Below are 26,359 nucleotides of genomic sequence, written 5' to 3' on the forward strand. Positions count from 1 at the left end.
ATAGAATGCAACAGGATGTTATACTATTATTATGACGTTCTGTTATTTTTTATGACATCCTAATAATTATATATATATATGATATCATAGTATGATATAGGATGCAATATGATGCTGTACCATTATTATGCTGTCCTATTATTTTTTATGATAATTCATAATTATTTATAGGATGTCATATGATGCAACAGTATGTCATATCATTATTATAATATTTTATTATTTTTTATGATGTCTCGATAATTGTATATAGGATACAACGAATGTCGTATCATTATCATGATGTCTTATTATTTTTCATGACATCTCGATAATTATTTATAGGATATAACAAAATGTCATACTATTACTATAAAGTTTTGTTATTTTTTATGATATTTTGACGACCACATATAGGATGTTATACAATATAATAGGATATCATATTATTATTATAATATTTTATTATTATCTATGACATTTCAATCAAATATGAATAAAATAAAATAAAAAAAAATATTTTAATTAAAAAATTAAAAAAAATTGAATTGTATTAAATACTTGCACCATATTAATTGCGCTATCTGATCCAACCCGACAAGGAATGTACTTATTTCTCCGCCAAGAGAGATGGATAAAAAATTTCTCCACCATGCAAAGTTATTGCTGGACTTTTATGGTCCCCTCCGGAACAACAATCTTGGATGAAGTAAGCTTCTATCTTAAACGTCTCTGGTTTAGTCACAATACGAATTTTAGCATGCAAACTAATTGGCATCTTGGACATCTTTTTTATGCTATTCTTGTTAGTAATTTGTTTCACATCAAATCACTGTATGTTCTTTCGCAGGAGCTTGAGAAAAGTCACATGAGAAGGCTGCATGTAAGTCACTTGAATGCAGGTGCTGCAAACACTATTATTTTCAAATAGTTAGATTTTGAATTATTGTAATGTCTAAACGAATACACTGGAAAAAAAAAAAGAAAAAAAAAAAGAAAAAAACAGAAACAAAAACAACATGGTTTTGCCCCTCGAGAAGCTGAACCAAGATTATCTATTTTTCCAAGATCTTCCATTTTTCCAAGATCTTTGTAATGAGGAATGGAAGCATCCATTTGCAACAATAACACTCGTAAACAGCCATTAAACGGGCCTAAGCCATGCAAATATGCACGACAGAAAACTTATCTTCTTGTCACCTTTGTCTGTGATGTGACCCAAGCGCCCTATCTTATGCTTCTACTATACCTACTATGCTGTTTTAAACAGTTAGAAAGCGCAGATAAAGATCAGAATGACAAATTCTTCCCTTCTCCAATCTCAAAGAAAGGGGGAAAAAGGCAAAAGCCAAAAAACAAATTCCTCCCTTCCCAAACAAACACTCAGAAAAAAACAAGGTAAAGGGCAATCCAATACATAAAACTGCTCAAGTTTATCAATTATTTCTCAGTAAAAATTAACAGAATAACATTTCAAGGATAGAATCGAAGACCATTAGTTTAAAAGGCCTTCCTACAAGAATCCAGTTGGAGTAGTATTATTTGGTTCTGGTACATCATGATCTTCCTCTCCACTGCAGAAGAAATAGACTGACGAAGAGCCACCTTAATCCATTTCTATTCCCAGCTATAGCCTCCACTCCCTTGAACTAAAATGAATCAACTTCCTATCTTCCTTATCCAAAACTCCAGGACTCTATACCACACAAATATAAGAAAACAATTGCATTATGATAACCAGAAGATAGCTGAAAGCAACATGACAACAACACGATAACAAAACAATAGCAGCATGAAGACCAAAATGGCTTAAAAAGAAAAACAAACATCCTGAAGAATGAGGCAGCTCTTACAGTCGCTGAACACACCACCCCAATTCCATCTCTCAAATCCACCCCCTCATCCACAAATCAAAGCAGCTAAAGTTGCCAGACAAGGCTGCAAAATCTCTCGCCGAGACCTCACCACCAGAGGCTCCACCGTACCCTTTCTCCTAGCCACCTACTTCTGGTCATCCCAAGCCCAGGCCAACAGTGATGAACCAAGCACCAGCATTAGCTCCCCAGAAGCTGATTCCATGAAAAGTGACTGCACCAACCAACCAACCACAAAGAAAGCATTTTTGGATGTCTCCATCGATGGAGAGCCGGCAGGCCGGATCATCATTGGGCTCTATGGTGACAGTACACCATTTGGGTCCTCCAGGTTTGCTTCTCTGGTGACTGGTGCTGCTGGAATTAGCTATCGAAGAAAGGAGTTTGTCAAGATCATGCCCAATTACATCCAGCATGGTGGGATCAGATCTTATGGTGCTGATGCCGAGCTCGCAGACAGGACTGGAAGCAATTTGGCAACAGACAGTTTGGTGTCAGAGTGGGAAGCAGCAAACAAGACATGCCCTGGAACAAAGAATATAGCTGGTTCGCTAGGAATTGTGATCAGGGACCCTGCAAAACCACCACCAAAGCTGAAACTGGTGGCAAGAAAAGGGAAGCTGGAGATTGATGAGGAGGAGGTTGGAAAAGATCCAAATGGGACCGAGTTCTTGATAGCCACCAAAGATTCACCGGAGCTAGATGCATCAACATTGGTGGTGGGGAAGGTGCTGGAGGGGATGGATGTTGTGGAGAGAATTTCAAAGGTCAAGACTGTTCAAGAGAACACAGGTTCCCCTTACTTCAGGTGATTGCTCTTCTAGAGCACCATTCCTCTGAGACTATTGAGCTACCTTTTGTTTTTTTTTTTTTACTGATATCCAAACCTGGTGTTTCTTTTTGTGGTGGGCAGGGTGGCGAAGTTGATAGGCGATAAAAGGGCGGTTGTCGCAGAAAGAGGCTTTAACCGCCCATATTCGAAAGTCATCATCACCAACTGTGGATTAATAGATTAGAGCACTGGACTGTTTCATCCTCTCTTTTTTGCAGTAGGTGAGAGGAAGAAGAATACAATTTGTAGTCTTTTCATTATTTAAACTCCAAGCAAGAGCAATTTTACCTGGCAGGTCTGAGACCTGATAGAAACCCATCTAGTCTGCTACTCTCAAATCAAGAATTCCATTAGGACCTTTGAGCCTAGGCAATAACAATAAATGAGCTCACCTAGTTCTTATACCAGGAAAAAAGATTCTTAAAAGATGCAACCAGATTGAATTCCAACTTGTTATGTGTGTGATACTAGATTTGGTGTTTTTCGATTTTTATTGTGGGCTTGCATTATCTTTGTTACCCTGTGAATGAATGTTTGGTACCCTGTAATACCATGCTTGGTAGATTTGCTTCAACCTATATGATAGAAATTCGTTCTTTGATTTTTTGGGTTGACAATATTAACAGCCTTTCAATGAAAACAATGGGATAATTAACCTTTATCTTATTTGTCAGGACAAAATAAAAGTCCTGTTTGAGAAAACAGTCATGAGACAGGAGGAATTTCATACAAAATACTGTAAGTTATTGCCGTTTACCAGTTTATTTTATCTGGCAAGTTGATTAATTCTACAAATGAAAGAGATGTCCATCAAACAAATAAAACAAATGAAGGGGATGAGATGATTTCCTTCTGGACATGCTTTTCCCATCCTCAGGAGCAATAAAGAAGCAGAAAGGACTGGCCCATGCTGCCTGACCAAATTCAGAAATTTTGTCACACCCAAGTGGCTTAGCGTTGTTTCCTTATCTTCTGCCATAACAATAAATGAGCTCTGCTAGTTCTTTGATCCAGAGAAAAAAAAAAAGAAAAAAAATCTTAGAAGGTGCACCCAGGTTGAATTCCAACTTGCTATGTGTACAATGGTAGATTCGGTTTTTTTCAATTTTTATTGTGAGCTTGCATTATCTTTGGTTCTGTGAAGCCTATGCTTAGTATATTTGCTTCAGCCTTTATGATAGAATGAATGTTTGTTGATTTTTTGGGGTGGACAATATTAACAGCCTTTCAATGAAAACAATGCTATAATGAACCTTTATCTTATTTCTCACAACAAAATAAAAGTCCTGCTTGAGATAACAGTCATGAGACAGTAGGAAATTCATACAAACTGCGAAGTTATTGCCATTTACCAGTTTATCATATCTGGCAAGTTGATGAATTCTACAAATGAAAGGGATGAGATGATCTCCATATGGACATGATTTTCTCATCCTCAGGGGCAATAAAGAAGCAGGAAGGACTAGCCTGTGCTGCCTGGAAACACAAGTGGCTTAGCGTTGTCTCCTAGCTTCCGCTATAAGCAGATTGTTGAGCTAGTATTGTAAATAATCTCCAAACTTGGTGATTATTTTGTGGTCAGCAGGGTGGTCATGTTGTTGGCAATAAAGGGTGCCTATCACAGAGAGAGGTCTCAATTCCCATTCACATAGGTGGTCATCACCAATTCCAGTAAAGGAAAATGACATAAACTCAAGGAAGCTAAACATCATGCAGAACAGATGGCAAAGTGATGATGAACCAGTTTGATAACCTGGTCTATTGGTCATGGAGAAATATAAATAAATAAAACACCCCATGTCCTTTGAAAAGATAGATGGGGAAAAAGTGCAGAAGTCTAATGCAATACAGGAACTGACCATAATCCATGAGTGTTTCAAGTTTCCAGTAGAAATACTGATTATTCAGTGCTTTAAAACTGACTGCTTTTCATAATCCATAGATGTTTCAAGTTTTCAGGTAGCAAAATTCTTTAGATTTCTTTTATGGTAAGAAATCTATAAAAAAGGAAAGACAATCTGATTGCGATGTGAAGTCCTCAAGGTTTGTTTTCCACATGTATCCTATTATTTTTATGGTTGTCTAGTTAAAAGACGGCATCTTAAAAAACTAGTGTAACATAGCTCATTTTATAGTCAGTCTGTTTGCCGCCACATGGCCACTGCAAGCATGTCCAAATGACATCTTACCGAGCCATGAATCATCTTCAATTGCATCTAAAAACCCTTGAAATGCTGATTAGGTAAGCCTTAGTTCCAAAATTTCCTCGTTAAAGTTAGGCTTGCATCTCCTTATGACAATTGGAATATCATTTATTGATTAATGATCAAACCTTAGATACAGCTAAAGAGAGTAGTCCAAGTTGAGCCTCACCAAACTGCGATCCAATTAATCAAATCAGCTTGCAGACTAGCCAGAAAAAATTATTCAAATGCTTAAAAAATGCATTTCCCAAGTTCTCGCCACCATATAAGATTGTTCCGTAAGGGAATGAGCCCAGATTCTCCAACATTTCATGAGATTATATAAAGAGTCCAAAGCTAGCATAGATGTATAGGATCGATGTTTTCATCATTAGAAAATGAACTTGGTCTATGGGGCTCGTGTTCTGTTGTGGGACAGGGAACCTTAAAGCCCGAAGGACTTGCTAACATATTGGAAACTTAACAGAATGTAACAGGTTATCAACCTCTTCCATTCTACAATTTATTTCATACAGGACTAAACCTCCCATTTGATCCTCCACGTGTTCAGCATCAGGACTTAGGATAAGTTTGATGTGTAAGGCCATGCTATGGCAAAAAAAAACTCCAAATGGCAGGGAAAGGTCACCTAACTCATTCACATCATATTGCAAAATCATGGCCACAAACTAATGGAAATCTTGGCACTGCTTGTGCAGTAAGCTCTCTTGTAGAATGCATGTCTCAAGCAACGAGTCCTTTACTCTTGAGACAGTGTTCACCTTGAACTTTCCTCATCCTATTCTTCTTCTAGCATTTGTTCTTATTGAATAAAGCCTTTTTAAGTGGCTCTCTAGCCAATTTAACATTTTCTCGATAACTTCTTTCTTGAGGAGGGGTGAGTGAGAAGTTATCGATCATTTTAATTAATTGGTCAGTTAACATGAACAAACTAACATTCCATTAGAGAAGATGTTTCTTTCTTACTTGCTTTTTTGAATACCGTTTCCACCTTGTCTTGTAAAAGACCGGAGGAGGCTTTGTTTTAGATATTTGATGCTTAGGCCATCAAGGGACCAGTAGGATGAGCAAGTTGTGTTTGGTTATGTAATAAATGCCAACATAAAACCAGACAATACCATGAACTAATCTTTTAGAGATATTTTAGTGGATACTGGTCCATAAATTTAGACATTTGAAGAGACTCTGGAGATTTTTCTTACATAAATAACAAGACAAAGTAAATGAGTCCATCAATCCACACAGTGTAAAACTATTACAGGCTCCTACCTAATTCAGTCATAGAATAAATATAAATATTTTCATAGCAAACTCACAGTTCAATCCACGGCAGTTATAAATTTATCATGACTATCTTTGACATTAAATACCAATTAAAGTAAATTCATCCTGAATATGACACAGGCCATCTTATTTAAGAGACATAGACCAAACATAAGGGACCAAAATAAAGGAAAAGGTACTTAAAATAGTACTGCTGAAGTACTTTTCTGGAGTCTGAATATAGAGGAGGAGGGAGGAGGAAAAAAGGTGCTTGCTTTCACTCTCGAAACAGCTATACAAAATAAATTCTATCACGGAACAATATAGCACTTCCAAATCCATTAACATCATCAAGAGAAGAAACAGTAAGCCCAAATCAAGATCTAACCAAGCTAAACTACACAATTATAGACATTAAAACCTTGCAAGTTTAGTAATTTTAGATCTCATTGTAAAATGTAAAACAAGTAAGACTCAAGTGAGTAAAATTAACAGAAACAACTATTAAAAAAGTTAAAAAAAGAAAGAAAAAAGGTTTCGAAAAATGGGAAAGGAGAAAAAATTTGCTCGCTTTCTCCCCCCCCCCCTCCCCCCCCCCTCCGACAGCTAAACAAGATGAATACTATCACTGCACAGCCAAATCCAACCAAATCATAGAAAATAGAAACAATGATGCAATAATTCGAACTCTGATCGAATTAAACTATAGAAATTTAAATCATGAGAGCTGGAACGAGATTACCTTCTCAATAACACTTAAGGCAGTGCCGTGACCTCTGCCGCCAGCTTCAGTGTTGGCGATATCTTAATTGAAGCCCGCTACCTGGTTTTGGCGAAGCGCTACTGGCAACGGCCGAAAACCTAAGCCCTCCCTCCGGAGGGCGAAATTCCGATGAAGTCCCGAGAAGTCTCGAATTCGATAGCTTACGGACCTTTCAATTACTCATAGGTTTCTAATCTACAAGCTTCTTGCAGGTTCCAAAGCATTTAGCCCCATTTCCCACATAGAAACACAAGAGCGTTAAATGAAAACTTTTGGGGAAAAAAAATCCTAAAATCCAGAAAAAGGTGCCAACAAAAATTTCCTTTACCGAAAAAAGTTTCAGTGAAAGTACCAAAAAAAATTTAAGAATCCTTTCCAATAAAATACAAATCCTTTCTAATAAAAAATTGTTTTGATGGGGGTTTCTTTTTGCGTCCTTTCATTTCCTATCATTTTCCTCATTCTCCCCCTTGAGTCAGACGCGAGTCAGACGCCTCGGCATTCGCGATGCTTCAAAATTTGGCACCTCATGGGGCTATGCTGACGAATAAAACACATGTAGAGCATGCGTCCAAAGATGTCTTTTCTAGAAGATCCATGGAAAAATTGCAAGCTTGCTAAATTTGACTCCTGCAGAAAGATTGAACAATGATTTTTCATAAGATTTTTATTTATAATTAATATATATTATCACTTATGCACCTCATCCAGTATTTTGTATGCGAAACAAATCACTAAACATTTTGGCATGGATCCATAGTTTTATTTTGAGTTTCAATGATAATTGAATGCTGCTTTTTTGATAGTTTCTTTCCTCTTCTTTTTATTTTATATCAAACAGGTATAAAGTAACGCGCCTTTGGGGGGAGAAATAAATAGATTTTTTTTATTATATTTATATAAAATTTTAAAAAATCATATCAGCACACAATGTTGTGCAACACACAATGCTACGAGAGAGATGTAGATAGAAACTAGTCATGTTAGGGTGAAGTTTTTAGATTATATTTTTGTAGCAAATAAATGCTTAAATCTAGATTTTGCTGAAATGAATGATTTGATTGGCTTGTGATTGGAGAGAAATTAATAAATCAGATGATCAAGAATAAACAAGTAGAGGGAGAAACGTGGTATACAATCTTATTTATTTTCTTCAAAAAAGAAGAGGATTTTTTTTATTTGATCATTTTTTTTAAAAAAAAAATTGATAAAAGAAACATTTGATAGAAGAAACACTGATAAATTGGACAAAAATGCAAAAATATATTCATCTTAAGGATTGAAGGGGAGTGTATAAAAATTTCAACCTTCTACTTTTAATAGAACATAAATATCTATATGTGATATCATGTTTGTAAGTAATTTTAAAATGAATAAGCAATTTTAACCTGAAAAAATAATTTTAAAGTGAATAGAACGAAGACCTCCATCAATACATCATAATACTTAAAATTTTAGGCTTTTGTGTGAGAACAGCTACCATAGTAATACAAATTTTATCAAATCTGACTACAGCAATGAAAATCAGACCATAGCAATGGGAGATTTTGTATGTACATACACGTTCATTATACTATTATATATATATATATATATATATATATATATATATATATATATATATATATATATATATATATATCATTCCACGTTGTTGCAACTAAGCATTCGTCTCTTTATCACATTTTTTCAAGGCAATTTTTTTTTTTTAATAAAAAAAATCATACTTCTCTTTTATAACAACATGATAAAAAAAATGAAACATAGATATATGTGTATATTTTTTTTTCTGATGAGATGCAAACAAGAAGCAATATAAAGAAAAGAATGAATAACACGCTCCGTCACAAAGTGTCAACATCCATTCAAGCATACGAGTTACATATTTATATTGATGAAAAATAAAATAATAATTATCAATAAAATTATAAAAAATAACAAAAAAATGATGAAATACTGACATATAATTTCTCAAAATTAGCACTTAGAGATTGTAATGTTATTAATTTATTATTAGATAATCCCAATAAAATCATAAAAAATTCTAATTTGAAAAACCATAATTATTTTTGTACAAAGTTTTTTTAAAAAAACTAATATATAAAGAGCTTGTAAATATCAAATATGAAAACTCTCATCCTTTCCACATGATGATAATTATGGGAAAATAATGGCCAAATGCCAACAATTATACAAATCAGGAAAAGAATATCTTGAAAAAAATCGACGGAGGGAGTGGGTGCACGTGGGACAAGAAGATGCTTATCTTGGAGTTGTTAACTACCACCCTGTGCCTTTCTCCATCACTGCCGTGGCCACCGTCAGACACCGCTCCACGCATGTGATCCAAACCATATCCTGTATCCATCAATTTTGGCCGCTGCCCTTCTCCCCCACCTACTAGCAGCAAAATTACTTAAATACCCTCGACAGCCTTTACGTTTTACTGTATCACCAAGAATCCCGGTTCCCGGGTAACGGATCCAATGTATGACGGGGTAAGATGGCTCGTTAAGCACGGTTTGGTAATAACAAACAAGATCGAAGGGTATTTTTGTCATCGATGTCCGATCATCCACCGAACACATATCCAGCAGTGTCACCACATGAAATGACGAAAACACCATCTCTTTATTATCTACAAGCATTTAGTATATTCCAATTCCCATAAGGGACACCAGGAATAACTAGCGACATAGGTAAAGTGAGGTGATCGAATCATCATTTTTGTAGCTTGTATGTCATTGCTGGTGTTTGGGGAATAAATATTATTTTATAATCACATGCTATCTGGTTTCCATGGAACAAAGTCCGGCATGTGCCTAACTTAATCCCTGTAGAAAATTTAATAAAAATATTTTATGCACAATCATCTCATGATAGAACCAATCTCAGATCCTTTGATTGATGGATGCTGGTTTTGTTCATCTTTACCCATGCTTTCGTATAGTTGGATGTTGTATAAATTGCTATGAAATATTGGTATATTTAGTATGCTTAGTATCATAATGATAGTGATATTTTATGGTTTCAAAAAATTTATTAAATTTTTTTCATATATAAGATGAATTATAGTTTTGTTAGATGTTATTAAAAAATTAAACGGTAAAAAATGCAACCGATTTAACTAAATCAATTGATGATAAGTTAAAAAATATTATTTATTAGTGAAAAATTTGATAAATTATTTCTTTAGTAAAATATATCTAAATATATAACCAAAAATATATAATTTTTAATCATTACATGAGTCAGAGTTATCATTATCCATTTTTTTGCTTTAACTATAATTTAAGAAATTAACAATTTTTTAGAATATTATATTATCCTTCTTATCTCACATCACATGACGATAAGCCTGTGCTGGTGGAACAAAACCTTCTTTTTTTTTTTTTTCTTTTTATTTGCTTCAACTCATAATTACACCATGTACATTGTACCGGACCTTAATGTCAAAAAGGATGCGCTGTACCAGTCCCAGTCCATGTTAACTTATCCTGCACCGCTGGCACAGCACAAGGCGATGATTCAAAATCGTACCCAGGGGCAGTTTCGTCCATGGAAAAGAACAGAAGTGCTCGGGCCATTAAAATAGAAGGGAGCGGAAAAAGGCAGAGGCGTAAAAGGCTGCGGTCTCGCAAAAGCGAGAGAACTTCTTGGACGCTCATCATTCGCCCGTCTCTCTCTCTTTCCCTTCTCTTTCTCTCTCTCCCGCTCTCGAAACTAGGGTTTCATCTTGTCCGCTGCTTTAGATCCCGTTTTCCCCTCTCTCTAGGGTTCCAATCCTCCCCGATTTAGGGTTTCCAGCCCACGAAACCCCCGATTAGGGTTTTAAATAACCTTCCTTGCTCCAATTCCCGATCTTGGCAGGCCCTGAGAGAAGAGATTGCTTCCCTTTACCCGTTCGGAAGGTTAGGGTTTAATATTTGTGGTTCTTGGCTTCCGTTTCGGGGTAGCTAGGGTTTCTGGCTCTGAATTCGGGGACAGAGTCCCGCTCTAGGGTTTTGGATTCGGGTTTGTTGATGAAGGAGTCGGGGTACTGATGTTCACGCCGCAGAAAAAAGGGTGGGCCGGGTGGTCGCTCTCGCCGAGGGTCGGGGATGGGCCGGACGGCGGGTCGGCGCCGGTGAACGCCAGGAGTGCCGGTGGGTTGTCTCTTGGGAAAGGGAAGGGGAAGGGGAAGAGCGTGGTGGAGGCGCTTCCACCGCCGCCGCAGGCTTCGCTGGGAGAGAATGGCAATGATGCAGCGGGAGGTGCTGGAGATGTGGAGGTGTGGCGGAGGTTCAGGGAGGCGGGGTTGCTGGACGAGTCCGTGCTACAGAAGAAGGAGAAGGAGGCTCTTGTCCAGAGGATATCGGAGCTCGAGACAGAGGTTAGTGAACTCAGAAATGCATTTTGTTGTTTATTGAGGTTTTCTAGGTTTTTATTCTTTTATTTAATTCCCTAGGTGAACGTATTGTAGTTTATCTTAACAAGTTGCAACTCACCAGAGGATAATAGTATCGCAGTTCTCTTAGGAGTCTTTTCTGATAATTGGATTCTTGATTACTTATGTAAAATTATTGTCGAGGATGAATTGTGTGCAAAACCAGAGGCACCTGGAAACTTTAAAATTTTAACAACTTAGTTTGAAGTACAAGCTAAAGAATGGCTTCAGCACCAAGAAATACTGTGACATGCTAAGAGTTCTTGTCCTATGCAAATGCTGGATACTTCTTTTGCAGTATATTAATCATCTTTGGAGTTAGGGAGATGAGATTGTAGTAATTGTTCTAAATTTGGATGTGAAGGATACCTTCAAAGAACTTGCAGCTGATATAGATAGCAGGGTAGATCAGGTACTTATCATTAGTAATAATTGCAACTCAATATCTTTATTGAAAATGAGTGTAATTTAGCTTGCTCTGCAAAATATCATAATGCTAGTTCTATTTCTTCACTAAGATGGTCTGTCCCTATCACAGTGAGCATAAAGTTTTGGCTCTCTGGAGTTTTTTCTTCATAATGCTATTTCTATTTCTTCACTAAGATGGTCTGTCCCAATCACAGTGAGGATAAAGTTTTGGCTCTCTGGAGTTTTTTCTTGTTTTCCTTGGACTGTGATTTCTTTGACAAAATGATCTGAGAAAAAGCAAGAGAAAAATAGTTCAAAAACTTAAAAGATAGTTTAGACTTTAACTGGGGTCTTTCCTGACATTCAGCATGTTGTTTGTATGGGATGCCTCAAGTATACCACATGCTTGGTCTGCTTTGTTGGACTTGCAGGTTATTGTTGCATCTGGTGTGTGGCATACGTCTATTGTCCAACCTATGCACCAGAAAGTAGTCTCATGTATCAAAAAAAGATATGATGCTAGAACAATGTTAGGAGCAAGGGCGAAAATCTATCTATTTATACTAATATTTTCAGTTTTAATCACCACTATCTTTACATCAGTAACTTTGTCATAAATTGTCTTCTCATTCACGTATAACACTAGAAAAGGGGAAAGAGTTTTTCGGTCCCGGTGTCTAAGCATTTCATACCATCAATTGATTTCCATGGGAAGATGTATGTTTGCTTTAGATATACAAAGATTGCAGTTGCATTGCCACTTAGCTAGGCAATCCTTCATCTTATTTGCTGATCTATTCACATATTGAAACGAGCATTCTTGATCTTGAAGCTTCTGTATTTGCTTGAGTGGTTTTGATACATCAAAGATTTCTGAAGTTGTAATCTGTTATCATAGTTTCCAAATAAGAAGACATGCTTTTTAGGTTTATATGTTGAAGATCAAAATTTGCTGTCAGCTTCATTTCTTCTAACAAAGTCAATGCCTTGACAAAGCTGTTTCTTCATTCTGGAGGACATCATCTGCTTCTTTCATGCATTTCATGCTTATAAATACAACTCTTATTTTTTCCAAATGGCTTTCCTGTTCCAGCTTTTCTCTCGCTAGCAAGTAGGTATTATTGGTTCTTAGCTTAAGGTAATGATGTTTAGGAGCTTCCGGCTTAAGCTTGTGCTTTTTGATTCTTTGTATTATATATAATTTATTATCTAATTTTATGAACTAAGTTCTCCTTCATCTGGTGAGCAGAGAGGAATTATGGCTAGAAGGCATACTTTCTTAAGAATTCTTTCTTGTTGGTCAGTTAAGTTTTCCAATTACTGACTAGCCAAGCTTCCTTCACATTGCGTTTGAAGAATATTTGTTGCCTATAAACGATACACCATAATGTTACTTACTATTTTGAGATTAAACCATTAAAAAATAATTCGGGATTCAGACCATGTTTCCTAGAGCTTTCAATTTTGTCATAGGTGCCCACACCTGATGCTTATATATGGTACACATGCAACAGGTATTGTCTGCAAGAAAAAATTCTTAAGGATGATGTGTATCTGACACTTAGAGAATGTGTGCACTTGGTGGTCGTATCCAAGTCCATGCAACATAGTGCTAGGCAAGTTTTAATTAGAAAAATGCCAAGGTTGCGAAAAAGCTTAGGTGAGGCTAGGAGGTGGACGTGGCCTAGGCAAGTGCCTAGGTGCGTAGTTGGCCTCCTAGGGAGGAAAGGCATCAAGGCTTCAATTAATGTGTGCTGGATATATTTCACATATACATCCTTTTTTCGTACTCAAAAAAGTTCAAATAGGTGGCTGCAGCAGCAGGAAGAAGCTGCTGCACAGCCCACTGGCTGCAGGGTCACAATCATCAGGTTCACGGCCGGCCAAGAAGAAGAATAAGAGGAGGAGAAAGGGCCCAAGCCAGAAGCCAGCATGGAGGAGCAAGAATAAGCTAGCTATTATCAGCAGATTGCATCAAGCAAGATAAAGACAAAGAAGAGAGAAGAGAAAAAAACAAAGGAAAATCACTTTGTTCAGTAACAGTAGCAGAAGAAGAAGAAAAAGAAAGGAAATTGGCTCTGGAACTTAGAAGAGGAGGAGGAAGAAGAAGCTGCTTGCCATGCCCGGGCAGCAGCTCCAGTGCATCAAGCAAGGAAGAAAAAAACAGAGAATAGGTGATATAGTCATCAGGGAACAGAAGTCACAAGAAGTGGATAGGAACTGGAGATTCTGCTGTCGCTATATGCTGAGCTCCATTCCATATAGAAGATCTTGTACACTTCAAAACTCATTGGATATTCTTTCTATTTGGTTAGTGATATGTGATCAGTGTTTCTATGCTCAGCAACGATGGAGACTAACCAATCTCACAGTCCCCTTTGCTGATCTGAATTCTAAAACTAATTGTAGTTCCAGGCCAGTTAATCTCAAAATAACTCTTGCTTTGCTAATAAAGAATACAGAGATATGCGAATTTTTTTTTTTAATCCTACTCCTGTCAAACCAAATATGTAACATGTAGTGAATTTCAAATTATAGTTGAACTGTGTGAAGAAGCAAATTTGTGGGGCAAATCAATCCCTAAGATTTAGAATCTTTGAGGAGAGAATGGAAACTTTGCCTCATTCTTCCTGATCATTGAATTTTATGCTGTTTATGTTAGGTGAGGTGTGTGATCATTTGGAATTTCTTGTTTCATAGATATCGTAAAGAGGAGGTCAAAAGGTATAATAAATCAAGAAATTACAAAAACAAGGTACAGCATAATTTAGATATAAATCTAGACTGATTAAAAATTTCCCCCTCCATGGGCACATTTTTTTATTTTATTCCTTCTATTGCTAAACTATGTGAAGATCAACATTATATTGATTGTTATTGCCTATCTTCTTCCTTTTCATGGCAATCATTTCCAGCTGCCACTTTCACATCTTTAACATGATACATGATGTCTATTTATTGTGCCTACCACATTTTTTTTCATTATCTGATTTCATCGTTTTCTAAGATTGTTGCAATATACTTGTTTAGAAGTGTTTCTATTGGCATGTCTATATGCTTGAAACCAGGTATTGTGATGATTTGGTTGTTTTACATTGTACTCTTTTTATATTTATCCTTTGCTGATGTGATACTGATTTGTTTTATGCTAACATATTTTTTTCGTTTTTATTTAACCATCCTGTGTAACTGACTTCAGGATCAGTGCTTATGATGCCTACATCCAGGAAAATTTTTGTTTATTCAGGAGTTGATTCATTGTTTTTGAACTTTATGTTATTAATCCGTCCTTTCACATGCTTCTGAACTTTTTATTCATTTCACACAACTTTTTAATCAGCATCTTTGTTCTAATAATCAGTAGTTGGACAATGAGTTCTGTTGACATTTTTAATTCCTTCCATTTTGTTTCTGTTTGGTGTAACAGTTTTGTTAACCTTGTTTTTTTATGAACAGCTTCATGAATATCAATATAATATGGGGCTTCTGCTTATTGAGAAAAAGGAATGGACTTGTAAATATGAAGAAATCAGGCAAGGCCTTGCAGAAGCAGAGGAGATCCTAAAACGGGAACAGGCTGCACACACAATTGCCGTATCAGAATATGAAAAGCAGAAGGAAAATCTGCAGAAGGCTCTGGGAGTTGAGAAGCAGTGTGTTGCAGATGTATGTGGGCAGTTATTATTATTTATTTTTCACAACTAGTCTATATTGGTGTATATAATTCTAAAGTGAATTATTAAGCCATTTAGCTCAAAGTGAATCCTAGTTGTGTCCTTGCATTATTGTGTTTTGTGATATTGTAGCATCCTATTTTCAATGTTATAGCTATAATTGTCATTGCCTTCACATAGCATCCTCTTTCTCTCTCTCTTGTTTGTTTATACTATTATATTGAATAATTCTCAGTCTTGGTATGTGAAGCACTCTTGCTTTCCATGAGTTGTATTTTACCTTAAGACTTATGCAATTCAACTTGTTGTGAAGGAAAATCTTCTTTTGACACTTCACTTAACTTTTTTGTTGAAATTTCCTCTTTTCCTTTTTTTGTATTGATGGCTCAAAGTACTCTTGATGGTAGAAACTTTTAACTGTTGAAATTTTAAGAGAGAATAATATGAGAAAACGGTTCTAGGAGTGTCCATAGTCAAATATTTATTCACTCTCTTTCAAGCCCATGTAATTTTTTAAATTAATAAATACTTGTGACTAATTGGAAGATGTTTGTTTTAAAAAAAAAAAAATCTTGGTATGCAAGTCTCGAGTGAGAATGAAGACTGTTGGTATACAAAAGCTCCATACAGATTTATTTGTCTTGAAATGCTTGATGTAATAGTTCAAGTCGTCTTGTGAATTAGACTAGCTCAAATGTGGAACTGCAGCTTGCTGGAGTCCTTTGGTTTAGAGTGCTATACTTTGCAATGTATCTAGATATGCTATGACATCCATGGTAATGACCTTAAGAGTAATGCTGTTGTTAAGCCCTTTGTTTTTTTTCCTCCTTTTCATGGTATCTTCTTTTTCCTATCTTCTATTTTTGAGGCTCAAGTATTTGTATTTGAAGTGCATGGTTGTGTTTCCTATGAAGAATATCTGCATTGACATCTATTTTCAGATTTCATTTTATCCTCTTTTTCCTATCTACTTGTGGACTTGGTCTTCTAGGGAGATTTTTACATTAGGTGTTGATATAAAAAAAAAGATGTTGATGAGCAGAGGATTATGTTGGATTAAAAGGATTCTTCCCCATAGATATTCGTAATAGCTTGAAGTTGAGGGAATCTTTGTTGCAATTCTTTCAAGCATCTTGCATGGCGACACTAGACTTGGTTGACAATGTAAAATGTCTTGAAATCGGTATGCTAATCAGTGTTTATCTGTAGAAAGAAGTGAATGTCATGATGAAGCTTGCCTTTCTTTTTCTTAGTTATCATGCGATTTTTGGATTTGACTTTGCATGTTGCAGTTTTAATGCTTTCTAAAGTTTATTGAGTGAATTCATGCATGCATAAATGTGTATGTACATATGTATGCATATGTATGTATGTATGTATGTATCTGCATTTATAAATATAAGTACATACATATATGTGTGTGCGCACGTGCACACATATACGCGCATACAAATATACATGTATGTGTCTAGATACTATTATATCTTTTGAGGAGGCTTTAACGGTATAAAGTTTGATACTGAATTTCTTTGATCATTATTAACTTCCTTCTGTTTGCTGTTGATGCCAGATGCATTTATCTTCTGTTTTTGTTGTCATTGTTTTTATTATCATCATTTTTAATTTTTCCATGAAATGATTATAATCTTCAGCATTCATTTTTTTTTCCTCTGGTTTATCTAATTCTTCATGGAATGGTGATGAATATGCAGCTTGAGAAGGCTTTGCGTGAGATGCGTGGTGAAATTGCAGAAGCTAAATATACATCGGATAAGAAGTTGGCTGAAGCTCATGCCCTGGAAGCCAATCTTGAAGAAAAATATTTGGAGATTGAAGGAAAGCTGCATTCTGCAGATGCGAAGCTTGCAGAGGCAAGTCGAAAGAGTTCAGAGGTGGATAGAAAATTAGATGATGTGGAGGCTCGTGAGCGTAAACTTCAGAAAGAATATCTGTCTTTAAATACTGAGTATGCTCTCTCTCTCTCTCTCTCTCTCTCTCTCTGTTATTTGCATGTTCTGTTCCTGATCTTTCTATATATGATATATTTTGGTGGCCTGTATCTTTTGGTCACATATTAATTACTTCTTTTTCTTGGTGGTGATTCTAATTGTATTTTTGATCTTCAGGAGAAAAACATATAAGAAGGATCTTGATGAACAAAGAGAACACTTGAGAGAGTGGGAAAAGAATCTGCAGGAGAGTCAAAAGAGGCTTCTTGAGGGGCAGCGTTCAATCAATGATAGAGAGGAAAGAGCAAATGAAACTGATAGACTTCTTAAAAAGAAAGAAGAAGAGCTTGAAGAGGCACGAAAAATGATTGAGGTTACTAAGAATTCACTGAAAGAGAAAGAGGATGACATTAGTAATAGACAAAAAGCTTTAATTTCTAAAGAGAAGGTTGGCTTCTTTCAAACTGGTTATATTTTGGTTTCTTTTGCATTAATAATGTATTTTCATGTGATTTTTTTTGTATTTTCTTTTGCATTTTTGATTTCAGGAATCTAGTATCAAGATTGAGAATGTGGAGAAGAAGGAAAAAGAGTTACTTGCAATAGAAGAAAAGCTGAATGCCAGAGAAAAAGTAAGTGTCTATCTTAGAAGGCCTAGAATTTCTAATAATTTTGAACTCTCTGATGACCTGACAGACTGTTGAGTTCTGTATCTTAGTTCTTATAGTATTGAATATTGGAATATGAATTTTTTTTTTTTAGTATTTTGCTTAAGAAAGAGATGAATGTAGGTATACAAGAAAACATGGAAGAACAATAATGCAAATGGGGATTTGTGTGACATGGTTCATATGAATCTGAGATCATATAGTTCAAAATAAGTTTGAGAACACTATTTGAAAAATTTTGCGGTAGGGTTGCACTAACTTTATTATAGTTAGTGCAGTTTGTATCAAACCTTAAAGTCTTTTTACTGGTCTTTAAATCTTCGAGTGCAGAGTACCAATGGTAAAAGGTCAAAAAGAAAAGATTGATCTGCTCAATTCTGGACCTCCCGGCTGCTATTTCCTCTGAATTGCATAATATTCCCTTTGTTATGCATTTTGAGGAATATTCAATCATCTGGATTTGTTTGATTTTGGGCCTCAAGTTTTTTGATCCTATGCTGTGCCTTGATTTTATGTAATTGTGATTTTCCTCATTGTTGTACTTGATAAATCTGACTGTCTCTTTTATCCTATTGAAGGTGGAGATGCAAAAGCTCCTTGATGATCACACAGAGGCTTTAAATTCCAAGAAACAGGAGTTTGAGTTGGACTTGGAGCGGAGGAGAAAGTTTTTCGATGAAGAGATAAAAGGCAAACTGGATGCAGTGGACAAGAAGAAAATTGAAATTGACCGAAAAGAGGAACAAGTTACTAAAAGAGAACGAGAGGTGGAGAACAAAATGCAGAGCTTGAAGCAGAAGGAGAAAGACTTTGACACAAAGTCAAAGGCTTTGAAGAAGTGGGAGGAATCTATTAAAATTGATCAGAAGAAGTTGGAGGAAGAAAAGCAGCAGCTAGACAGAGAGCTGCAGGATCTGTGTAAGTCTAGAAATGAACTTGAGAATTTGAAGGCTACAGTAGAAGAAGCAAAGCAGCAGATGATCAAGGAGGAGGAAAAACTTGAACTTACCAAAGAAGAGAGGGAACAGCATCTCCTGTTGCAAACAAAGCTGAAGCAAGAGATTGAGGATTGCAGAATAATAAAAGAGTCGCTTCTTAAGGAAAGAGAGGATTTGAGAGAATTGAGGGAGAATTTTGAGAAAGAGTGGGATGTATTGGATGAGAAGAAAGTCGAGTTGGAAGCAGAGGTAAAGAAGGTCAATGATGAAAGGGAAAGGTTTGAAAAATGGCGATTCAGTGAGGAGGAAAGGTTGAATAATGAGGTACTGGAAGCAAAAGCTGGTATTCAGAGGGAGTTGGAAGAACTTAGACTGAAGAAAGAAACTTTTGACAGCACAATGGAGCTTGAAAAGTCAAATGCTTCTGAGGAGCTCAAGAGAGGTCATGCTGATATTGCTCGGGAGCTTGAGCTCCGTAAGCATGAGCTTGAGATGGATATGCAGAAAAAGCATGAGGATATGGAGAAGCAGCTGCAGGAGAAAGAGAATCAGTTTAATAGGTGGAGAGATAGAGAACTAAACCAAATTAATTCTTTAAAAAATCTAAATGAGTCTAAAATTCAGAAGTTGAAGGTGGAACAAGATCAACTAGAGAGGGAAAAAGAAGAGTTCTCTGAACACAGAAAAAAGCTGGAATCTGACCAACTTGAGATTCAAAATGACATTGAAACTCTGCGAATGCTTAGCAGGAATCTGAAGGACCAAAGAGAACAATTCACCAAGGAAAAAGAACGCTTCCTTGCTTTTGCTGAGCAGTATAAAGTTTGCAAAAACTGTGGGGTTACAATGAGTGATTTAGAGCTGCTCCAATTGGGGAGTGATGATGCAGGAGATGTTCAGTTGCCGTCTTTGGCTTTGGAAGAGCATCTAAAAGGTAAGAATGCTGAAATATCTCCTACGGGTACAGGCCTTCGTTCTGTCATTTCAGGTGGTCGTATGTCATGGCTGCAAAAGTGTTCGAGACTGTTTAACTTCTCTCCAGGAAAGAAAGAAGAAAAACTGTCTGAATGCCAGGCAGAGAAGTCTCTGTCATTTGGTGCAAGACTTGATGGAGAAGCTTCAGAAGGTGAAGCAAATTATGAACCTGGACCATCCTATGTAGTTGGTAATGATACTATTGATGCCCAGAGAGTGCAATCAGATAGTGGAGTCAGGGAAAATGAAGAATCTGAAAGATTGGTTGAAGCTGGTGATGGTCCAGAGCCATCTTTTGGAATAGCAGATAATTCCACTGATATCCAGGTGGAAAGTGAGCAGATCATTCCCCCTATTGATGAACGGAATGAAAGGGAAGAATCTTCTTTGCCTCCTGAAAATGAGTTCCAGCCTGAACCATTAAAACAGAGACGGCGCCTTCCTAACAGGAAAGGTAGGCCTAAAGCTACCAGAAGAACGCGCTCTGTTAAAGCAGTTGTTGAAGATGCCAAAGCTATCCTTGGGGAAACCTCTGAAGAAAAGAATGATGGACCACCAAATGGTGTAACAAGGGATTCTCTAAATATCCAAGAGGAAAGCCAAGGAGATTCTGTTCATGCTGATGCTGTGGCAACAAGTTCCCGACAGAAGAGGCGTCTTGCTCAGACATCTGGGATGACAGCTGGGGAGCTGGAAGCAGATGACAGTGAAACGCGTTCAGAGAGCATTTCACTTGGTGGGCGTAGAAAGAGGCGTCAAATCTCAGCTCCTGGAACACAGGCTCCTGGAGAGAAACGCTACAATTTCAGGCGCTCTACAATGTAAGCTGCATCTATATACATCTTTTATGCTGTTACAAGTTGTACATGATCATTTGCTAAGAGTGCTTTCATGATTTGATAGCATTTCTTATCCGGGCACTGTAAGCTATAATTTTTGAGCTTTTAAAAATCTTGGTTAGATTCATACGGGCACACTAACAGGCTGAGCTGAATTAAGCTTTGCTGGTTCGATTGGACTCAAATCTTAGGGGGCTTAGCTTGGTTCTTCTTTTAGTTCAAGCTCAGCTTGGCTTGGTACTGAAACAATAACAGTTATTGGTGTGTATAAATGAAGACTTATTATATATATTAATCTTATTCTATATATTAATCTCACTTGTTAAATATCTTTAAAAAAAAAAAGAAAAAAACAATACCTCCATAGAGCCGAGTGCACCTATCAGCTCAGGGTCAGTTTACCCATTGATTTTCTGCAAAGGTTCGGCTTGTGAAAGCAATGTTATGTGTATAGATTTATCTGACTTGTTACATATGCTTGTGTAGTTGATATTGCTTGAATTAAGCGGGGCCTATGCTAGCTAGGCTCAGGCTCATTTTGTCATCCGAGCCTGATTCATTGCTTGATCTCTTCTCTCAGCCAAGTTTGCTCTTGAATCCCCCTCACTACTTTTGAATTGGTGCATCCATGTCCTTGAATCTGAAGTATCTTCTCGTGGATTCGATGTATAGTTCTGCTTTTTATTTATGAGCATTTTATTTTTCTGAATTACATAACAAGTGACTTATGCAAGGAAATTTGTATCTAACTGCTGTGCCAGTGCGGGCACTGTTGCAGCAGCCCAAACAATGCCCGATCAGACTAAAGAACATAAGACAGGAAGCCATCAACAGTCAACTGAAAATGAGGTTTTGAAGGGTGGCAGTGATGGAGAAGGAACTTCTAAACGGGTGCCTGCTGCTGAACCTTCATCTGGTATTGTTGGTGAGAACAAGAAAACTTCACATATGCTGCAGAGAACAACAGTGGGAAGTGCAGAGGAAGTTCATGAGAACTCTCAGAAGCTTGCCCTGGTAAGGTTCTTTACTTTTTTCTTGCTCGAACTTTTGTGTTGCATTAGCATGGTTATGACTTTGGTGTTGACAGGAATGCTTTGCATCTTATCACTTGCTTTTCACTCATTGGTTCCAGCACTAATTCTTCTCAAACAGATGCGGGGTTTGAATAATTGCGTTATTCCATGATGACATTACCCCAGTGAAACTTTTTTTGACAGTTACAATGGTTGAAATGCTGTTTTTTTTATCACTGTGGTTTCAATTTTTTTCTAGTATTAAAATAATAACTGTTAAAATGCCATTATAAGGGAAAATTATTGGACAATAATGAAAGAATGAGGTCATTATTTTCCAAGTTACTTTCATCTGATAAACAATTATGTTTTCTCAGGTGTTACAAACTCTTGGAGAGAGGGGGAAGTTGGTTAAGAAATTTGATTTTTTTTTTAAATTGTTATTTTATTTAGAGAAACAATACAAATGTAACATATGTTGTAGCGGACTGTTATACTGCTAAATAGCCTGTTATAACTGCCGTTGTTTCTTTCTCTGTCATTATATGTATAATGCGATAGAGGGAGGTCAAAACTGTTATAACTACTTATGACGTTATAACAGCCGTTACTTTAAACCTTGAGTAGATGAGGGATCATCAATGCAAAATTGTATCTTTGTTTTCTTTCTGAAGAGACTACAAGCATTTAGCTGTTGACTTTCAAGTGTACCAGTAGAAATATTTACTATATATAAGCTATAACGATGAAGGCCCTGCAGCATGGTCAACACATCTCGCAGGAGGCTGTGGTCCCCCCCTCCGGGCTCTTTTTTCACAAGACTTTTTTTTTTTAAATTACTCCTCCCTTGTCTCTGACTTTCCGCCTCTTTTTCTCTCGCTTGCCTTGAAAAAGACACGCGCACAGCACTAGCTAATTGCTCATCAAATGTTGTGATATTGGTCTCAGGTAAGTGATTTAATTCTGCATGTCAGCAGCATTCCTGAACGTTTATGAAGGAGAGAACTTTTCTGTTTGATCTTGTTTAGGTGCGCATGCACTCAGAAATATTGTATTATTCACACTGTAACAGTTCCAAGGGTCATCTTAGGTACAAAGTTTTTAAGAAGAAACACCTTTGATTTTTCTAATTTATATCCGGACTTCTGAGACATTGGACTGCCTAATGCCTATATTACCTTTTTTTTTATTTTTTAATTTTGTTTCAAGTTGATGTGCGTAAGGTGCCTCTTGACCTCAGTTATTGTTCCTGTCTTTTTGGACAGGTGGAGGAAACCCATGCTAATGAGAGTGACTGCGACATTATTGTGAAGTCAATGGACTGCAGCGAGCAAAGTGGGGAGGATGGAATTGTGGTAGATGGTGCAGCAGGAGCAAGTGAACCAGCTACTCCTGATGGTGGATGTGGGAGTGAAGATGATTACGATGAGGATGAAGAGGACTCAGAGAAGCATGATGCATCGATAGGGAAGAAGCTGTGGACTTTCTTCACAACATGACAAGGTCCTGAGTATATGGGGAACAGTTTTCTTTTCGACTCAAGATTCTTAAGCTCTTGAAGGCTCGCTATTAAGATGCCATCCTTGTATTTCGCTGTGCGAACTGTTATTTTTATGTTTGAGGGATTGGTGTTAGTCATTGAGTTTGATGTATTATTAGTACTCACTGCTTTCTTTTATGTCTCTTGTAGTAAAATTAGCTGATGCTTTATAGCAACTGACGCTAGTGTATCAATGACAGTGCAACAAATTCATGACTCCGGGTTCTGGATACTCTGTTGTGGCCACAGATTTTTTTTATGGTGTATGGGCCATTGTGATTGTTTTCTTTGTGCTATGTTTGGATTTTCCATAGCCCTGCAGTTGGATTTTCTCATGTCCCCCATCGCTTGGGTCCCTGTCTCATGTTTTTCTTCATGCTGTGGGAGTAGCTATTTTATTTATATGGCCGGTGGCTCGTAAGTTATGTGTGTATCTTTGCCAATTTAATTAAGTTCACGTTAAATTCTATGGGTCCGCCATGTTGTTGGTATGGTTGATAAGCCTGGTTTTCCAGCTGCTGAAGATTGGTAGCAATCCTCTTCTTTTGGGGATCAAGTCAAGAGCGTTAGATCCTTCTTAAATAACTAGGTGTGGACTAACTATTTGAGTTTCCAGAACTTGTCACTTAGCCAATGGCTTGATGGCATGCGTTTGCTGGTGGGATGTCTTCATGGAGCCTATCGTAAAGATTTGATCTGCACGGTTTGAGCTTGTTGTCACTTGGCTTGGATTATTGATGTCCTCTCTGAACTTTGCGTGCGAAAGTATTTGTATCATATACAATATACAAATATAATGTAGTATTAGCAACTTTTAACGGTACATGGTAACATTTAGTTAACTCCATCGACTGCATGGCTGGTCGGTTTGGATAATCTGCCGACACATACAGTTGATTGTCGAGTTTCTTATGACAGCAGTGTGGGCCAGGCTAAAATGGAGGCTACCAGTTTGGCAGAAACATCATAAGAGGCAAGCTTGCCTCAGCAAGGAGGGTATCTTGTGTCCTCCAAAGCTAGTGGTTTGGGGGCCTGACCACCATATGTTTTGGCATTACCAACTGAGACGCACAATCAAAGAACAAAGCAGCAGCAGGACAGCCGTATGGGCTCATGGGCTTAAAGTGATAAGTTGTGCTCATTTGAGCACTGCATAAAAGCTTCTAATGAAGCCTAATGGATCCTTATTATTTATTTGTTTGTTTATATTTTTGATGGGAGGCTTTTAAAGGTCCTCTTTTTTCTTTTTCTTTTCTTTTTTTTTTTTTCGGGTACAAGAGGGAGCTAAAAGCAGGAAACAAATGAAAAATAAGTGTTACAATGGACCATCTGAACCTTAAATACATTGCACCAAAATCATATGGGCGGGAAAAGGGCGAACGTGCAAGACATTGGTTGCCAGAAAGACCCGTCGATTTAATTTCCAGCTGATAATATCCTTGAGCAATGGAGTATTTTTATACCTGTCAGCCTGAAAATGATATATCCATTTGATAATAGTATACGTCCAAAGCAAGCAATAGCGAAGTGGGGAGCAGGAAATGACAAAGCAAGTCATAAAGCAGGAAGTAGAAAATGATGGCTAGGGATGAAACCAATAGTACTCCGAGAAGGAATTGGTGCCTTGAGGTCTCAAAGTAGATAGTCGCGTGCAATAAAGATTTTCTTATTGCAGGTATTTCTGCTCAAGTTTCCTGCTGCTTTGTTTCCGTCTAGATTCCTGCATGTTCTTCCTGTGTGTTTCTTCGAAGTGGCATCCCAAATATGCTTTTCGAGATCTAAGTTAAGTAGACATGTGTTGTTTGGTACCTGTGTTTCACTTGGAATATTAATATGCGAGCATTTTTTTTTCTCTCAATTTTTCCTCCCATTAATTAGTATACAGGTGGACATGGCAGGTAGCATGTAGATAAAGTCATTTGATGGTTGTACCAAGATTCGTAAAGCACCCCAAACTTTCCTACCTAGGAGGCCAAGGAACAAAAATCTTATTGGGGAAGCACCAGGGGAGGAAATGTGTGATTTGGCTTTCCATTTTGCCACGTTTTTTCTTATGCCTAAATCCAAAAATCACAACTTCTCCGACTAAGAGAGCGGTTAGTTCCACCGTATGATATATATGCTCTTTCTTTCTCATTTTCAAAATCTATTTTTTATCTATATATATTATAGAGCCAAATAATACACATTAAGCAAATTAATCATCTAACAAGCCAATACATATATTTAGATAAATCATATATAGTTTATAGAATATGATGCTTGATGGTACATAATGCATGGCCAGATGTTATGCATGTAGTAAAATTATCATGTAGTAACGTAATATACACCTTCAAAAAAATTGATATATAGTTTTTGAAACACCATATTCATCGGTACATACTTTATAGTTAGGTAATACATACTTATCGACTTCCACTGATCCAATATATATTTTCAGGTAAATCAGTACATAATTTTTAGAACATACTTTTTACTAGGAGGTGTGTATTGAATTATTATTATATGCATTAAAGAAGTTTATACAATATATTAGAAAGTCAACAAGTATATATCACCTACCCATATAGTATGTATTGGTGAATATAATATCCTAAAAACTATATCTTAATTTGCTTGAAGGTATGTACTGGATTGTTAAATGACTAAATTGCTAAATATATCACTTGACTATGTATTGTCTACCAATGAATTCTATATTCTGAAAATTATATATCAATTTATCTAAAAAAATATACTAACTTGCTCGATGATTAATTTGTTCTGTGTACATCACCTAGTCATTTAGTATAAATTAATAAAAATATATTTTGAAAATGAAAAAAAATACTATATATATATATATATATATGAGATTGGCAGCTTGACTAATAGGATGAGTTTTTGACTCTTAGATTTCTTTGATGGTATAAAAAGAATATGACAAAATCGAAAGCTCACCCCATATTTTTTTCTTTGATGTCCACCAAATATGATTTTTGTTCGAGTCCAAGGCTGCTTTGAGATTGCAT

General features: G+C 36.6%; 2 protein-coding genes and 1 long non-coding RNA gene across 5 annotated transcripts; 2 read left to right on the plus strand and 1 right to left on the minus strand.

Moving 5' to 3' along the window:
* Positions 1-1,382: 1,382 nt before the first annotated feature.
* On the minus strand, positions 1,383-7,556 carry LOC105056333 (uncharacterized). The gene is made up of 2 exons (XR_833828.2): positions 6,895-7,556; positions 1,383-1,675 (listed from the first exon to the last, which is right to left on the minus strand). It is a non-coding gene; the product is annotated as an uncharacterized lncRNA (long non-coding RNA).
* On the plus strand, positions 1,778-3,812 carry LOC105056332 (peptidyl-prolyl cis-trans isomerase CYP26-2, chloroplastic). Of its 2 annotated transcripts, XM_073247949.1 has the most exons (3): positions 1,778-2,661; positions 2,767-2,906; positions 3,360-3,812. In XM_073247949.1, the coding sequence occupies exons 1-2, from the start codon at positions 1,817-1,819 to the stop codon at positions 2,867-2,869; spliced, it is 948 nt and encodes a 315-aa protein (XP_073104050.1). In that variant the 5' UTR covers positions 1,778-1,816; the 3' UTR covers positions 2,870-2,906; positions 3,360-3,812. The 2 variants fall into 2 exon arrangements, with proteins under 2 accessions (XP_073104050.1, XP_010936797.1); XM_010938495.4 differs by lacking the exon at positions 3,360-3,812 and having other exon boundaries at positions 2,767-3,136.
* Positions 7,557-10,546: 2,990 nt separating the features above from the next.
* Positions 10,547-23,577, plus strand: LOC105056331 (nuclear matrix constituent protein 1). 2 transcript variants are annotated; one of them, XM_019854492.3, is made up of 8 exons: positions 10,547-11,287; positions 15,206-15,415; positions 17,136-17,389; positions 17,550-17,820; positions 17,921-18,004; positions 18,619-20,774; positions 21,554-21,806; positions 23,071-23,577. In XM_019854492.3, the coding sequence occupies exons 1-8, from the start codon at positions 10,958-10,960 to the stop codon at positions 23,302-23,304; spliced, it is 3,792 nt and encodes a 1,263-aa protein (XP_019710051.1). In that variant the 5' UTR covers positions 10,547-10,957; the 3' UTR covers positions 23,305-23,577. The 2 variants fall into 2 exon arrangements, with proteins under 2 accessions (XP_019710051.1, XP_073103904.1); XM_073247803.1 differs by lacking the exons at positions 21,554-21,806; positions 23,071-23,577 and adding an exon at positions 21,373-21,509 and having other exon boundaries at positions 10,662-11,287.
* Positions 23,578-26,359: the final 2,782 nt, after the last annotated feature.

Source organism: Elaeis guineensis, chromosome 13 (assembly GCF_000442705.2).
Source record: "Elaeis guineensis isolate ETL-2024a chromosome 13, EG11, whole genome shotgun sequence".
NCBI lineage: Eukaryota > Viridiplantae > Streptophyta > Magnoliopsida > Arecales > Arecaceae > Elaeis > Elaeis guineensis.

Bases quoted from the DNA above. Each gene is read 5' to 3' on its own strand.
- LOC105056332 (XM_073247949.1), top strand. From the start codon at position 1,817: ATGAGGCAGCTCTTACAGTCGCTGAACACACCACCCCAATTCCATCTC. The intron at 2,662-2,766 runs GTGATTGCTCTT...TGTGGTGGGCAG, and splicing joins ACAGGTTCCCCTTACTTCAG to GGTGGCGAAGTTGATAGGCG.
- LOC105056331 (XM_019854492.3), top strand. From the start codon at position 10,958: ATGTTCACGCCGCAGAAAAAAGGGTGGGCCGGGTGGTCGCTCTCGCCG. The intron at 15,416-17,135 runs GTATGTGGGCAG...ATGAATATGCAG, and splicing joins AGAAGCAGTGTGTTGCAGAT to CTTGAGAAGGCTTTGCGTGA. The intron at 21,807-23,070 runs GTAAGGTTCTTT...CTTTTTGGACAG, and splicing joins ACTCTCAGAAGCTTGCCCTG to GTGGAGGAAACCCATGCTAA.